General features: G+C 33.2%; 1 protein-coding gene and 1 long non-coding RNA gene across 9 annotated transcripts in view; one reads left to right on the forward strand and one right to left on the reverse strand.

Moving 5' to 3' along the window:
* LOC306668406 overlaps positions 1-7,418 on the reverse strand; it is a 50,916-nt gene extending 43,498 nt beyond the window's left edge. The window contains exons 1-2 of the long non-coding RNA XR_013765862.1: positions 3,613-7,418; positions 182-221 (exon numbers count right to left, since the gene is read on the reverse strand). This is a non-coding gene — a long non-coding RNA (uncharacterized lncRNA). The remainder of the gene's footprint in view (positions 1-181; positions 222-3,612) is intronic.
* SEMA3A (semaphorin 3A) overlaps positions 1-15,326 on the forward strand; it is a 465,420-nt gene that overhangs the window by 404,434 nt on the left and 45,660 nt on the right. For all 8 annotated transcript variants that reach the window (XM_079151726.1, XM_079151725.1, XM_079151728.1 and 5 more), the window contains 2 exons: positions 12,741-12,883; positions 15,142-15,256. In XM_079151726.1, the coding sequence (XP_079007852.1) occupies positions 12,741-12,883; positions 15,142-15,256 (258 nt within the window). The remainder of the gene's footprint in view (positions 1-12,740; positions 12,884-15,141; positions 15,257-15,326) is intronic.

A 15,326-nucleotide genomic window follows, 5' to 3' on the forward strand; every position in this document is an offset into this window, starting at 1 on the left:
CATTTCTGAAAATCTCTACTAATGATTGGAGTTTAGTCTCAGTTATATTGTTTAAATTTGTTAATTTTGCTGTAGTTTAAGACTGAACATAAATATAAGTATTGGTAAAAGAAAGCAAATTACATCATTTCACCACTAATAATAATAATTATATTTTCATATTTCATTTTCTTATTTTTACCTTAATCCACATATGGTCTTGAGTTCACCTATTCTGCAAACTAAAAAGAAAATATGTTACTTTTTGTCATACGTAGGAATTCTTTTTCTAATACTTTGAAATGAAATTTTTCAAATAAAGGAAAGATAAAATGATTTTACAGGGATACGAGTTTGTCCTTCATCTAAACTCTACAAATTAATAACTTATAATGTATCACATATCCATCCATCCATCTATCCATCCACTCCTCTCTCCATTTACCAATCATTTTTATGAAATCAAAGTACTTTAAAACATTAGAACATCTTTTTCATAATGATTAACAATAGTATGTCTCCAATTATTTTTATGTATTTTTTCAGAGTTAAAATTTACATATACTGAGGTGTCCAAACCTTAAGTATACTATACAAGGAGTTTTGACAAATGATACGCTTCTCTAATACAAACCCATATCAAAGAATGATTCACTCAAGAAAATTCGTGTGTGCTTCTTATCAGTGGATCCCTGAACCCTGACCCCTAGAATAAACCAATTGTGCTGTTTTTCCACAATAGGTTCTTTTTGCCTACTCTAGAAGTTCATGTAAATGTAACTATATAATATGTACTCTTGTTCTAATGCTATTGAAATTCATTTACATCATCACATGTATTAACAGTTCTTTTTTTATTGCCAAGTAGTGATCAGTTGTATAGAAATACTACAGTGTGTTCCCTGTTCATCCATCAAGAGTAACCTGTTTAATAACCTTGCTAACACATCTTGTCCAAGTTTTGTTGTGGACATAGCATTTCATGTTTCTTGATTAAACAGCTAAAAATGGAATAAGTGGATCACAGGTCAGGTATATATTTGTTTTCATAAAATATCTCTAGGCAATAGTATATCCCCCGCAAAGAAATGTATGAAGAAAGATATTGAATACTGGATTGACATTAAAATTTTTGAAAATTGATAAAGTCCCTCTTGGTATCAATATGGAAGAATGTGGGAAGGTAAGACTGAGGAGAAAAACATAGTCAAAAGTTATTGAAAAAGTGGAAAAATTTAAGTATTTAAATGAGGACATTAAGGATAAGGCAGATATGAAAGATGTTTAAGAGGGAAATGGAAATTAAGCTTGATGATTGATAAGATGTCAATGACAAGAAAATTCAAGACTAATCCCAGGCTTCTGAGCTCCAATACATTTGTCGGCATTGAGCAAGATGAGTTATCCAAGAGAAGTAGATGGGAAGAAGATGGAGATAGTGAGTCATTTTTGAACAAGGAAACATGCAATCTACATCATGAACATGGTTAAAAGTCAGTCAAAATTTTCGATTAATCATAAAATAGCTTAGAAATTATGGATTAGAATTAAAATAACCAAAAGTGTTTATGGCAAAGAGAACGAAGCAACAATTCTATCATTACATAGTATTTTTTCAAATGAATATTTTATTTTTCAACTTTCTTATATTCTTTTATTTAATCCCAAAATTATTTTATTACTTCATAGTGGTCATACATATCCATACAATATTGCTTATACACAGTGTAATTAAAAAGAATTTAAATAGTGCAAGGATAATGATTGATGAATAGACTTAATAAACTAATATGTTGATTAAAGAATGTGAAGAAACACCTATAATTATTATAGCACACTTAGTTTTGCCTCACTAACAGCTATTCAAGACTCAGCATTTAGAGTAAAACTTAATCTTCTGATTTTTGTAATCTTGGTGTCATTGTCTAAGCACAGAGAACAATGTTGCTGCTGCTCTTCCTGGTTTGAGTCTTTTTTATATTCTCTTCCATTATGGTCACCTGAGGTCAGTCTTCCACTTCTCTTTTCAAAAAGGATGCTTGCATTTGTTGACTTCACTGATACTCTTCCAAAATCATTTCTGGTAAAAAGCACATGATTGAATAATGAAAAAGAAGTAACTGTAAGTCAAGAATGGTTCGTATTTCATAATAACATGTCATTTTAAGTCCATTTGTGTGAACTCTGTGACATCATCTGATCAAACATTTCCACATACTCACTTTAGAAATGAGACCTTGAGATAAAGATACCAAATGACTCTTACCGGGTCCCATAGTTAGTAAATGATGGAGCTAGGCTGGATACTCTGACAGTTCCTCTATGGCCATGAGGTTACACTATTATCCCAGTGAAGGCACTTCACAAATTGCAAATCAATTGTATAAAATAGTGTCCCTGTAATTCAAGTTAGCAAGTATCTTTAAATATCCTAAATGCTAGAGAAGATTCAAAAAGGAATGGTAAACCCTTCCTCAAAAAACTTAAGAAGCATAATCATTGTAAAGGATAATTTAGGGCAGTCATGCAGGTGTGACTCAATTGAAGTGAAATATTATTGAAATATAGAAGAATTTTTATCTAAAGAATTTAAAGAAGTATTTTGGAAAGATTTTTGATAAGGATCTTGTTAGAGGGATTTACATAAATATTTTAAGAATGAAATGTTAGGGAATTTTGAGTAATGAGACACGAGGGTTCAGGGACAAGTTCAAAGGACATAAGCCCTAGAATTATATATAGAGTCCAGAAAACAGAGATCTTGAATACCTCATGAAGGAGTTTGAATCGAATTGTCCAGTCAATGGAAAACCATCAAATAGCTAAGTCTGTGTTAGAAATACACACTGACAACATTGTAAAGTGTGGATGGGGAAGAAGAACAACTTGAAGCTGTGGTCTTGAAGAGGACAGATCAATACTTAAGGAGAGAGAAGAAGAGCTTGTAAATAAGACAACAGAATTAAGGGAAAAATAAATCCTAAAGTATATCAAGAAAGAATTGGTAGGATTGCCATCAGTTCCCAGATAAAGGGGATGAAACTGGAATGATGAGAATGGAAAACTGTTTTCTGTCAGTGACAGGGTTGATCAGAGAAATAAGGTGATTAATTTGATTTGACATAGAGAGTTGAAGGCATTACACTGCACAGTGATGTTTGTGATAACTTCATATGTTTATGCTTATAAGTCCAATATCCCAAAGGCTTTCACTTCCTCTTCAGTAATATGCCTTCGGTTGAGGAATGCTGTGGACATTTGCTTGGATATGACCATTTAATTCAAATAGCCTTATTTTACTTGGGTAGAAAGCAGTAAACTTTTCCACTATTGTTTTATTAATGTCAAGAACAAATCTCTTCATTAACCTCATAAACCAAGTAAGCAAATAATGTGTAAGTACGTGCAACATAGAGACACTGTAAAACAGGTTTGCAGACCCTTGTCGCAACTCATTCTAGTAGCAAGAACTCAACCTTTGCTCTTGTCCTGGCTTTCTCAGTTACTAGTTTGTACTTTGAGCAGTCTCTCCATCTTAATCTCAGGGTTTCTTCCAGACTGAGTGTGGATTAAATAACGCATATAAAGTAAAAGGAAGCAGCACAGGAAATAGTTGCTCTTATTTTCATTTACCTTTTGTGTTTATCTTCTATTCTAATCAGTCCTCTTCTCCATCTTGATGCAATTCCTCCTGAACCTTTCTTGGGGTTAAACTGTTCCAAGGACTGTTTGCAGCTTCCCAGCCAGTTAAACATCAGAAGTTTTTCCAGGCCCGTTCCCTGGCAGCCATAGGTTTTTCTATTCCACAGCCAAAAATGATACATCTACTCTGCTTAAGCTGTTGGCTAAGAATGTGAGATGACCTTATACTGCATTCCTTACATTCTTAATGTGCTGGAAGTTCTCATCATGGTCTATTGATTCTTTGGAGCTTTTGTTTTCCCTTATGCTATGGAAAAGCTGAAAGGGAAGAATCCATCCCTGGGGCTGCCATCCTGGTGCAATGGCCCTCATCTGGTGATGATTTTTTCCTGTTATCAATTTCCCAGACAGTTTACCTTGTAAGTATTTTGAAGCCTGAGCCCTGATATTGGGTTATAAATAGCATTTTGACATTTTCATAATTTACAATTAGTCTTTGTTCTCCTTTATCAGCAGGCATCTGATTCAACATGGTTTCACTAGCTGTAAAAGTTTACATTACCATTAACTTTTAAACATATATACTTTTTGTAGGATATTTCACCAAGTTTTATGAACAATGTTATAAAATCATAATGCTAGTAATTTTGAAAGCCTATGTTATGTTGAAAATAGATGTAGATTATTTCCTAACTCTTCTAACACTCTCAGAGATATGCACTTTCTAAGAGACAAGGAAACTGAGGTTAGTTGACATTAATTGATTTTTTGACATTATAAATCTAGTGAGTGGGAGAAGACTGGTTTCCACTCATTTCCTCTGACTTCTATCACAGAATAATTTTTACACATGCTCAATGAAGGAAGAGCTTGCCTCTTTATTGTCTTTTCAAGGGTTGTCTAACACCACCTGTCATAATGTCAGTGGGATCACATTTTAAGTGTGAAGAAAATAAGAGTGTGTTTTTTATTTGTGTACTCTCTATATCCTCAAGCCTTCTTTTTACCTTTCGAGATGGTGTCACCTTTGGTTCAGAGAGATTGGTAATTCGTGTTGTTTTTCTGCAGTGGAATTAATTTCCTCTTACTCTGCTCTGGAACCTCTAACATATTTTACAAGAGTAGTGCATGAAACCCTCTACACCTTGTGGCACTTGTGCAAGAGAGATTAAATTCTTAATTCCATTCTCTTTTACAAATGACCTATGTATAATTTATGTCCTAAGAAACCAATGCCTATCCTAACTTAAACTTACAGATATTCCAAAAGCCTTAATTAATCATCCTATAAATTTAATTCATTTTTAGAAAAATAATTCTAATTCTTGTCCTTTAGGAGCTTGTTGGTAGAAGGGATAGGTCCAGTCAAATACTGTTGCTATAGTAGAGATTCAGATCGATTCTGATGCTGAGAGCAGCAAAATGTGTTCATTATTTAAATATGCTTAAGCTGCCAAGTGAATCATAAAGGCAGCCGCATGTCCTGTGCCAAGGTGTCATTTTCATTAAGTGTGAGATTGCACCTGAAGGACAGTTTAATTTGCAGCTGCTAAAAATATTTCAACAGAGTGGTACTGTTACAAGTGGCAGGTGGTGCCAAACATGAATTTTGCAAGAAATGCCATCTGCAGGATGAGGTGTGGAAGAATGTCAAGGGGGCGGTAAAGGAGATAAAGGGGACGAGAAAAGAATGGTGTATTTACTCAGCGTTTATCGCCATTATCATGACTAAAGATTCCATGCTTCACATGATAGCATTGGACCAAGATTATTAAATGGGATTATTTGTTTAGCTTCCACCATGTGCTCAGGGCATTGCAAAAGTACCAGTGTCTGTAAAGACAAAGTCTCTTCCCCAAAGGCATACCATTTAAGTTATCCAGATGAGAGACTCCTTTCCAACTCTATTTACCTTTCATAGTGTTTACATTGCACTTTTATGCTGGTGAGATTAATGCACTTTGATCTTGTTTAAATGGATCTGGCCACTTTCTTTTGATGTTTAGCTTTTAATACACATCATCAACTTCCTGCTTCACATTGCAAGAAATCTTTTCAAATTGTGTGAGCTCACAGATTTTGTTAAATCATTGTCACCTTGGATTTTGCAAACTTCACAGAGAACACTTCCATGTGGAAAGGGGTCTCAGGGTACTGTACCTGTGTACAGTATTAAAAGGACTATTTAATTGGGTATATTACTTTCAATGGACTTGGTCACATAAAAATCAAGAATTTCATATCTGGTGCCTGGAAATAGGCATTTTCTCCTTTGGTAGTTTATAGAACACAGATTTTTTAAAAAAAACTAGTGTGTTTGGATTTTTCATTTCTGCTTCCCATTTGAGGGAATAACTGGGCATAGAATAGCTTTCTTTGTGAATGCCATGAACTTTCTTAGCTTTCTATGGAGGATTAATAAAGTAGGTCAATAAATGAATTTTGGTAAACTTTTTCCATGAGGAATTTTTGATGACAAGTTATTGAATTGCTTGTAGTTTCTCGGAACAATGGTAATCTCTGACTTCCAACATACGCGTTGTTTTTAGCTACATAAAATGGAGAGACATGTTTTCTGTTATTTTAATCATATTGATGAAATCTAATTTTGAAAAATTGCAAAGAGAAAATTAATTTACTACATTAATTATATAATGTAAAAGGATAAGATCAAAGAAAAGAAAAGCTTCTTCTAGCTTCAAATGACATTCATAAACTTTCAGAAAACATTTTGAACACTTGCTATTGTGTTGTAACTTTTAGGAATACTTTTAATTTAAAGAAGCAACATCTAAGCATTTCTTTAACCAGGACCCTAAATATTTTTTAATCTATGAGGAACTTGACTCATCCAAACAAACTTTAATAAACCACTTTAAAAAGCAAGAAAATGTGATTCCTTCCTTCAAAAACAAACAAAAAACTATGCATTTTACTTCTGGAGATTCATTCATTCATTCACAGAGCCATTCATTTATTTTGGAACTGTATACTGTTTTTGAAACTATACTTAGAGTAGAAGGAAAAAATAGTGAGATTAGCTAACAAAAATACAGAAAAAAGAAAACAAGTGATTAAAATAGAGTTTAATAGATTCTAATTGTAGTATATGCACAGGTGCTGGTGAATGATTTGTGAAAGGTGATAGAACAATATGGTTGGGAGAAGGTGAGGCTAGGGGCAGGGAAAACATTGAATATGTTTTCATATTCAGGAGAGAAAAGATAAGATTATATATTTGGATTGTTGCAGTGGAAAAGATGCAAAATAAGCTTAGGGGGAAACTTTGTTACAGATAGACACTGAAGGAGAGAGAGGGAGAGGTATAGGATAGGTAGTTGTCATAAGACAAGTATGAAAATGAGGATAATATAAAAGAATTGAATATTATCAAAGAAAAAAGAAGTTTTCTTTCAATACTAGAAATTTTCTGTTTAATAAGTGAACAGAAACTTCTATTCAATATGTGAACAATATTCTGATGAAGATGGTAGGTATGTTCTAGAACGGCAAGCAGATTCACTGAAGAATTAAAGAAGGGAAACTGTAGTCAGTTCCCCTGGTAAGATATGTCAGGGTTAGTTTGTGGATGACACTCATTGCCCTTAGTTTATTTTCTGTATTGAACTCACTGTGAATAATGAAACTGACAAACTTTCCCAATTTCCTCTTGTGCTAGAATATGTGGAGCCAAAATAGTGACCCAGCTCAAGTACATGCATTGATCAATGTGATATGTACTTTCAGCCTTATTACAGGCACAGAGTAACATCAATCTTCTTGTCTTCTTTGCTTGCCTCAGCTAATTTATACTACTTTGTCATATCTATGATACCTGAAATTTGTTCTGAAAAATGCATGCTACAAATGCATATATTTCTATAGGAATATATAAATGGCTTAGAGAAAATAGATAATACATGTTGAAGACAAGTTAGATTATTCTAAAAATAGTTATGTATAATAGTAAGAACATGAATAATACTGTCAAAAAAGGCTATGAAAATAATAATGGGAAAAAACATTTGATAAACTTACAGTGCAAAATGGACTACAGGAGGAGAACATTTAAGGTAAAATAGCAATTTATTTATAGGCCTTAATGATGGCATTAACCAAAATGAGAAAGGTAGGAGCAGAGGTGGGTTTGAAAGAAAAGTTGATGAGTTCCTTACTAAGGCAAAATGAATTAAAGTTGCAGTGAATTATCTAGGAAAAGAATTTTAATCATAATTTTGAAATGCAAAATTGGATACAAGAAGAAGAAGTGCATTGTTTCATGATAACTGAGTGACTTCCTTAATAGGATTGGGAGAAAATAACAAGTACCCTAAGAAAAATTTAGAAAGTTTATAGATTTAGGGATTTAAGAAAGGGAAATGGGAGTCATAGATGAAATAGCGAAAGTTAGAGAGCTGACAGTTCAAATTCAGGGTCATGAAAGCCACGTGAAGTTAGAAAGACCTAAATAACTTATTGTGCCAATGGCTGAAGACAACCCAAGGAGGATGATTTGAAAGCTTCTCTTGCTTGTCTGTGAAATAGTAGCAAAGGATGCAAAAGGCTAAATAGTAAAGAGCATGTGGAACAAGGGACCTGTCCCATGGTCCAGTGGTTTAGTGAATACAAGAAACTGGGAGGTTCTATAGGATGGTGTCTGGGGAACTTCTCTGTATTTTTCTTTTACAGAATAAAGACACTGAAAAAATAGTGAAAGACTAAAAATTCTGGAAATTCCTATTTTCCTTTCTTACTACAACTCCCCACTTGCTAGTTTCTTCACTTTTCTCAGGTCATTAGGGTCTCTTTTTCCTTTTACTCTATATCTTCCTAATCACTCTATCAGCTCAATTTCAAATGACTTCAGCTCTCGTCCTGAGTTCTTATCCATGATCTGTGGGATGGCATCACAGAGCTCTCACTGTTGGACACACTGAACTGAGTTCACAGAACACCTCCTTCTCCACTGACTACACTGTGGGACCACTCTGTCATTTCTGGAAACTTGTATATGGTGCTCCTTCTACCTGAGACACCCTGGTCATTCTTCAGGTCTTGAAGTGTATGTCATATCGTCTAAGAAATGACACTAATTTCTTCAAGACAAGATCAATTGCCCCTTGTATTTCCCACTGCATTCTTTCAAACTCTTGTTCTTTTGAGTAAAGTTTAAGAATTGGGCCAGACACAATGGTGCATGCGTGTAATCCCAGTGACTGGGGAGGCTGAGGCAGGAGGATCCCAGTTCAAAGTCAGCCTCAGAAACTCAGCAAGGCTGTAAGCAACTTAGGGAGGAGACCCTGTCTCAAAGAAAACAACAAAAATACATTTAAAAATGAAAAAGAACTGGGGTTGTGGCTTAGTGGTTAAGTGCCCCTGTGTTCAATCCCTGGTACAAAAAAAAAAAAAAAACCCTAAACAACAACAACAACAAGCCCAACTAAGAATTGGTCCATTTAATTTTTGGAATTTTCTTGCTGACATTAATCACTATTAGGACTGAAAGCATTTCACTATATTATCCTGTAATCTTCCACAATCCAGTATACAGAGTAGGCCCTTAGCAAACATTGATAAATGAAAATATAAATGGTAAGAGAATACATGAAAAATAAAGTTATATGAATATTAGATTGAGAGGATATAGATGGGGGCCTTAGATTTAGAAAGGAGGAGAATATTCTTCCACAGAAAAGAAAGGAAAAGAAAAGTTTGTACATACTATGTGGCCTTTTTATCACTACAGTAAAGAACAAGGCCATTTTTGAAGAGTAAAATAATAGATGATACATTAACAGATTTGAAGAAAATCAGGCTGCTTTTAAATAGTTGCTGATAATAAATCTATATTGAGGGACTAAAAGCAAATAAAAATTTCCTTAGCGACATGGGTTCTTGTTTAGTTTAGGAAAAACAGCTTGATTTTTTAGCAGATCCATTTAATATCATTATATCGTTTTTCTTGTCCTTGTTTAGGAAGAGGGATAGAGTGGGGAAGAAAAGTTCTAGGGTTTCATAAGGAAGGTACAGGGCAACTTCAGGAGTCTAAGGGTCTAAGATCATAGGGAGGACATTTGGAATGACCAATAGAATGTTCAGATTGAATGAAGAAGGGCTTGATCAGTGAAGAAACTGACTGAGAGCATAGCATATGACAAGACAAACTGTAAAGGAAAGGAAAGACTGAATGTGTGAGATTGAACAGGGGAAAATGTGTAGTGACTAGAGGTTTTTGACTAAAGAACAGATTTTTCTAGGTTTGAAATATTAGAAAATGAATACCTCCCTTAAAATTCTTAGGAGATGCACTAAAATAAGAGTTATTTTATTTTGAAATGGGAATAAATATTTTACCAAATCTAAGATATAACCCAAATTCCTTGGATAAGTTTCTGTACAGTGTCTTGTATATATTTGCCATCTAATCAAAGGTAGTTGGATTTAGTTACTTGGAATTCTTTTTTATTTAAGTATTTGCATGAACAACTGCTCCAATTTGGGAGGTCACATTAGACCAGCTTCTTTCTCCATTGCTCCAGTGGTAAAGCAGGAGAATGTATGATTTCTTAGTTTAAGTCTACAGCTGCATTATAATGAGATTCCTAAGCTTAACACATGATGGAGGCTTCCTTTTAGTATCATCACAATGAAAACAATACATCTGTTAACATTTTACACAGTTGTTTTACATGGCTTATAAAATATTTGTTTTTATATGAATTATTTATGACAGACAGGGTGAGTAGAACCCAATTTGAAATAACTCAATTTGAAATAAAACGAATTTGAAGATTAGACTTCTAAGAGGGAAAAGGCTTGCCCAAGTTCACAAAAGTGATGTGACTGAGCTGAGTTCTTGCACATAAATATTTGTGCTGGAGATGTGCACACGCACACATATGCATTAGACATGTGTACACATACTTGCATTAGACACGTGCACAAATACATAAGATGTATACATACACATGCATTTCTAGGAAACTAACTTTATCAGTCCAATAGAAATTCTTTGGTTTTTAACAAGGATCCCAACTATGTCTTTTAATTGTTCTTCTTGCCATTCCAGATGAGACAAATATGTGTATATAGATATATGTATACATATGAACTAGTATAAATTTAAGAAAAAATTTGCTTCACATTAATTATTAAGAACCAGGTTTTGTTTTACGCATCTTTAAAACTTCTGGTACTGAGTTTACTTTAAAATCATTATTCTGTTATTCTTATTCACTGGCACACTGAATTTTCAATATGAATAGGTAATCTTTCATATGTTTTATATTACTTAGAGAATTTGAATAATTTTCCTGAAAAGGAGTGAAATTTAGCCCTATGAATTATACTCAGTTCATCATCCCATAGCAAACATTAAAAGGAAGTTATAAGCATAGAATACATGATAGTGATGATTATTTACAGGTGAAGATCAGTATTAAACATCTTGACTATACACAGATAAATTTAGTTTCAGGGTTCTGATCTCTTTCCTGGTCTCTTAAGAATGATGCTGACCTGTGCGTGTATATGTTTCATTGTTACCCTAAGAATGTAATACACCATGGAGTAAAGGTAGATCATTGTATGAATTTAAATGTCTAAAATGTCCTAAGTGCTTTCAGCTTTTTAGCACATTACATGGTAAAGTCTTGAAGCCATTTCATATTTTTATATAGTTTATCTGAGTCACAACCATATTAATCCTGTTATTTACAGAGTATTTTTTGAAGTGGGGTTCTGAACATTGCTGATGTATGTTCTCCCTAATATAAGCAGACATGTGGGGTTTTGTTGTTGTTGTTTGTTGCTAGCTTCTTCTTCTTCTCCTTCTCCTTCTCCTTCTTCTTTTCCTCCTTCTTCTCTTCCTCCTTCTTCTCTTTCATCCTTACAGATATTCATTGACTTTTCACTGTGTTTAAAGCTCTATGGTCACATTGTCAAAATATACCAAGTTTTGCACTCAGTAATTTTTATTCCATTGAGGTGGAAAGTGATAGGCAATTAACAAATGAAGATTTGATAGATGAATGGAAGGAGAGAGAAAGAAAGAGAGATCATATCAGATAGTGAATGGTGTTGAAGGGAAAACATCATACAGGAAAAGAAATAGAGAATGACCAGGAGCAAGGATTTCATTGCTTTTGATAGAGTAGTCAATAAAGTCACTCTAATAATGTAATATTTGAAGAAAGACACGAGTAAAAGAAAGAATCCAGCCCTGATGTACAGGGGCAAAGGGTTACACAGGGAGGCTGACTCTGGGGCAAGATAAAAGTAACTTAACATGTTTAAGGACCAGGAAGGGAGTTGACATTGCTCTCTAGGACTACATACAGAAGGAGGAGTAGGTAGGGGGGAAAAAGTGTGACAGATAACAGGGACAAGAGTATAAACTTGTTGTTGGGAGAAGTTTGCATTTTATTATAAGTGAGTTGGAAAGATACTGGAGAGTTAGGGGAGGGAAGTGATCTGTCAGAGCTTCATTGACTGTTGTATGGAGAAAGAGATGGAGGTTGGTAAGGTAGAAACAGAGACTAGTTCGGAATCTATTTCAAACAAGTTGACAATAATGATTTGGGAAAGGATGGTTAGAAATCGTTATGAATAGGGTATGGTGATAGAATGCAGGGCATGAGAGCAAGTGAAAACTCAAGAGTGATGCCAAGGTTTTTGGCCTTGGTATTGAGTACAATGACATTGACATTTACTGTATAGAACTCACCTTTCTCTTCCCACCCATTCTTTGCTGGAAACAGAATATAACAATTCATCATTATTTTCTGCCTGAAAGGAAGAATAGCAATGGAAATACCACTTTAAAATCTGCAAAGTATTTGGATACCCATTAATTGATTTGCATTGCTTATGGTCACAATGATTATTTCTGTACCTACTCCTAACTTGAACAAAATGAATTAAAATTTTCTGGAAATATGATGTGATTGGTAATATACTTTGGAATGCATAAAGAACAGATCACAGGTACTAAACAGTGAGCTAAAGAAATATTAATTTCTTGAAATATATAAAAAAAGGAGTTGAGAGTAAGCTAAATGAGCTTAATCATATTTTTATTAAACTGTGAATTAATATATATACTGTAATTTGTCTCTCAGATCCACGGTTCATTAGTGCTCACCTCATCCCAGAGAGTGACAACCCTGAAGATGACAAAGTATATTTTTTCTTCCGTGAAAATGCAATAGATGGAGAACATTCTGGAAAAGCCACTCATGCTAGAATAGGTCAGATATGTAAGGTGAGGTAAAGAAAAAAACTGAAGATAATGTCACAGTCATGTTTCATTTCTTTTTATTTTCCATTTTCATTGCAAATTCAATAGAAAATGTCACAAAATGTGTCTTATCACAACAAATATTTAAATGATAGTGTTTGGAAATACATTAGAATTGCTTTTGAGTAACTCTTCACAGTCAAACATGCAAATAGAGATTGTGAGTAACTGGCATTATTTCATAATTACATTAAATGACCTTGATTTGAAGTTCTAGAAATGTAAATTTTTCATGAATGTAGAGATAGGAATTATTACCAAGGAGAATTTTGATATTTTCCTATTTATCACAGTTTCCTACTACTAGTAAATTTTGAAAGAATTTTTTTTGTTGGAATGTATATAAAGTATTAAGGAGAGAAAATCATTAAAGCTGATTTTTATAAATTGATTATGACATCCTATGTACATGTACATGTACAAACAGACACAAATGTAACTTGGAAGCTCTGAGCTTTATCTTTCCTTGATGTTTCATTTATTGTGGGGCATAATATTGGGTTTAAGATTACATTATAATATTAGATGCATAGAATAAAATTGCTCACCAAATACTCACTTAATACTTAATATAAAGTATTAAGGAGAGAAAATCATTAAAGTTGATTTTTATAAATTGATTATGACATCCTATGTACATGTACATGTACAAACAGACACAAATGTAACTTGGAAGCTCTGAGCTTTATCTTTCCTTGATGTTTCATTTATTGTGGGGCATAATATTGGGTTTAAGATTACATTATAATATTAGATGCATAGAATAAAATTGCTCACCAAATACTCACAGGTTTCTTAGTACCAGCAAGGACAAGACATGATTACAGTACTGCTCTCTTCCTCTGCAGTATACAGGGTAGTATATATACAATGTGAAAAAAAGTCAGCAGCTAGTACATATCAAAGCATCTTTCAAAAAGAAAATCACAAAAACAGATCCAATGAATCTTCAAATTGAATCCTTCCTTTTTGGGAAAGAATAATGAAACTTTAAAAACATTAAAAATATTTTTTGTGGTCTCTTTTCTACCCCAATAATAGTCTAATTCTTTGCCTCTAGGATGCTCAGTTACTAGAACTATCTGGGAATGTACAAACAAAATATGATTAAATGAGACTCATTTCTACAGAAAATATAGATAATTTTTGAAGTATTACTTACAAGGGTTTAAACATGTATAGAAAAATCATATAAACAAAATATAAAATAATGCACCATTTTGGAAGGAAACTATATGTTCCTTCAATGTATGAACATAAATATTATTTTAAAAGACTAGTAAATATTTAATATTGTAATAGAATTTATTGCTACATTTAAATTACAACTCAGTTTTACTTGTAGTGAGGGTACACTTTCAAAATATTTTCTCTGGAATCAGTTTCCTTTATTAAGGTTTATGCAAATATTTTCTCAGTTTGCTATTTGTAAAGTATAAATTGTTTCAACACCTCATGCTTTTAAAATAGTTGATGCTAGCTTGTTTTATTAGGGAATTTATTTTCAGCATAGATTATAAGGCATACATTTATCATTAATTCAATAAATACTCACTATGCCCCTATTGTATACTAAGTACTGACTGTGATCTAGCATTTAAAAAAAAAATGCCCCACAGTAATTAGGAGCAAGAGACCTCAGTAAAACAAAACTAACACAAGAGCAAATAACCGTTCATCCATGGCATAGAGGTAACAGGATGGAAAAGTGAAGTGATTTTTTAAAGATTAATTAATTGTTTCATAATCTCAAAAACAATTGAATGTATTTTTCATGTAAGACATGATGCTATAAATTGTGCCTACATTGTGGCTAAATCAAGCAAATTAACATATATATTACCTCACATACTTAAGATTCTTTGTAGTGGGAATACTTAAAATCTACTTACTTAATTTTTAAAGAATACAGTACTTTTTATTATTTACTGTCACCATTGGACATTTATTGTGAGTTTTTTGAATAAAATTTGAGTCAATGATTTGACCAAGATTTAATAAAAAGTGATATTTACTTTTGTCTGGTCAATGCATATTACAATGCATATGGAAATTTTGGAAAATGAAGAATTGGGAACTCCCATGGTTGCAAATAAAGAACTATTTTGGGTTTTTGTAATGGAAAAATGAGGAATTTTTGTATCGATCTTAACATAAAAAATTAATATTTCATATTATGATTTGCATGCATGGCGAATAAAACTGACCTGCTCTCCTTTTAGAATGACTTTGGAGGACACAGAAGTCTGGTGAATAAATGGACAACATTCCTCAAAGCTCGTCTGATTTGCTCAGTGCCAGGTCCAAATGGCATTGACACCCATTTTGATGAACTGCGTAAGTGATTTGTATTCATGCAGAGGACATTTGTTCAGTCTTTTCCGTAACCATAAAAAATGCAACTTTC

The sequence above is a fragment of the Sciurus vulgaris genome (assembly GCF_902686455.1).
Source record: "Sciurus vulgaris genome assembly, chromosome: 8".
NCBI lineage: Eukaryota > Metazoa > Chordata > Mammalia > Rodentia > Sciuridae > Sciurus > Sciurus vulgaris.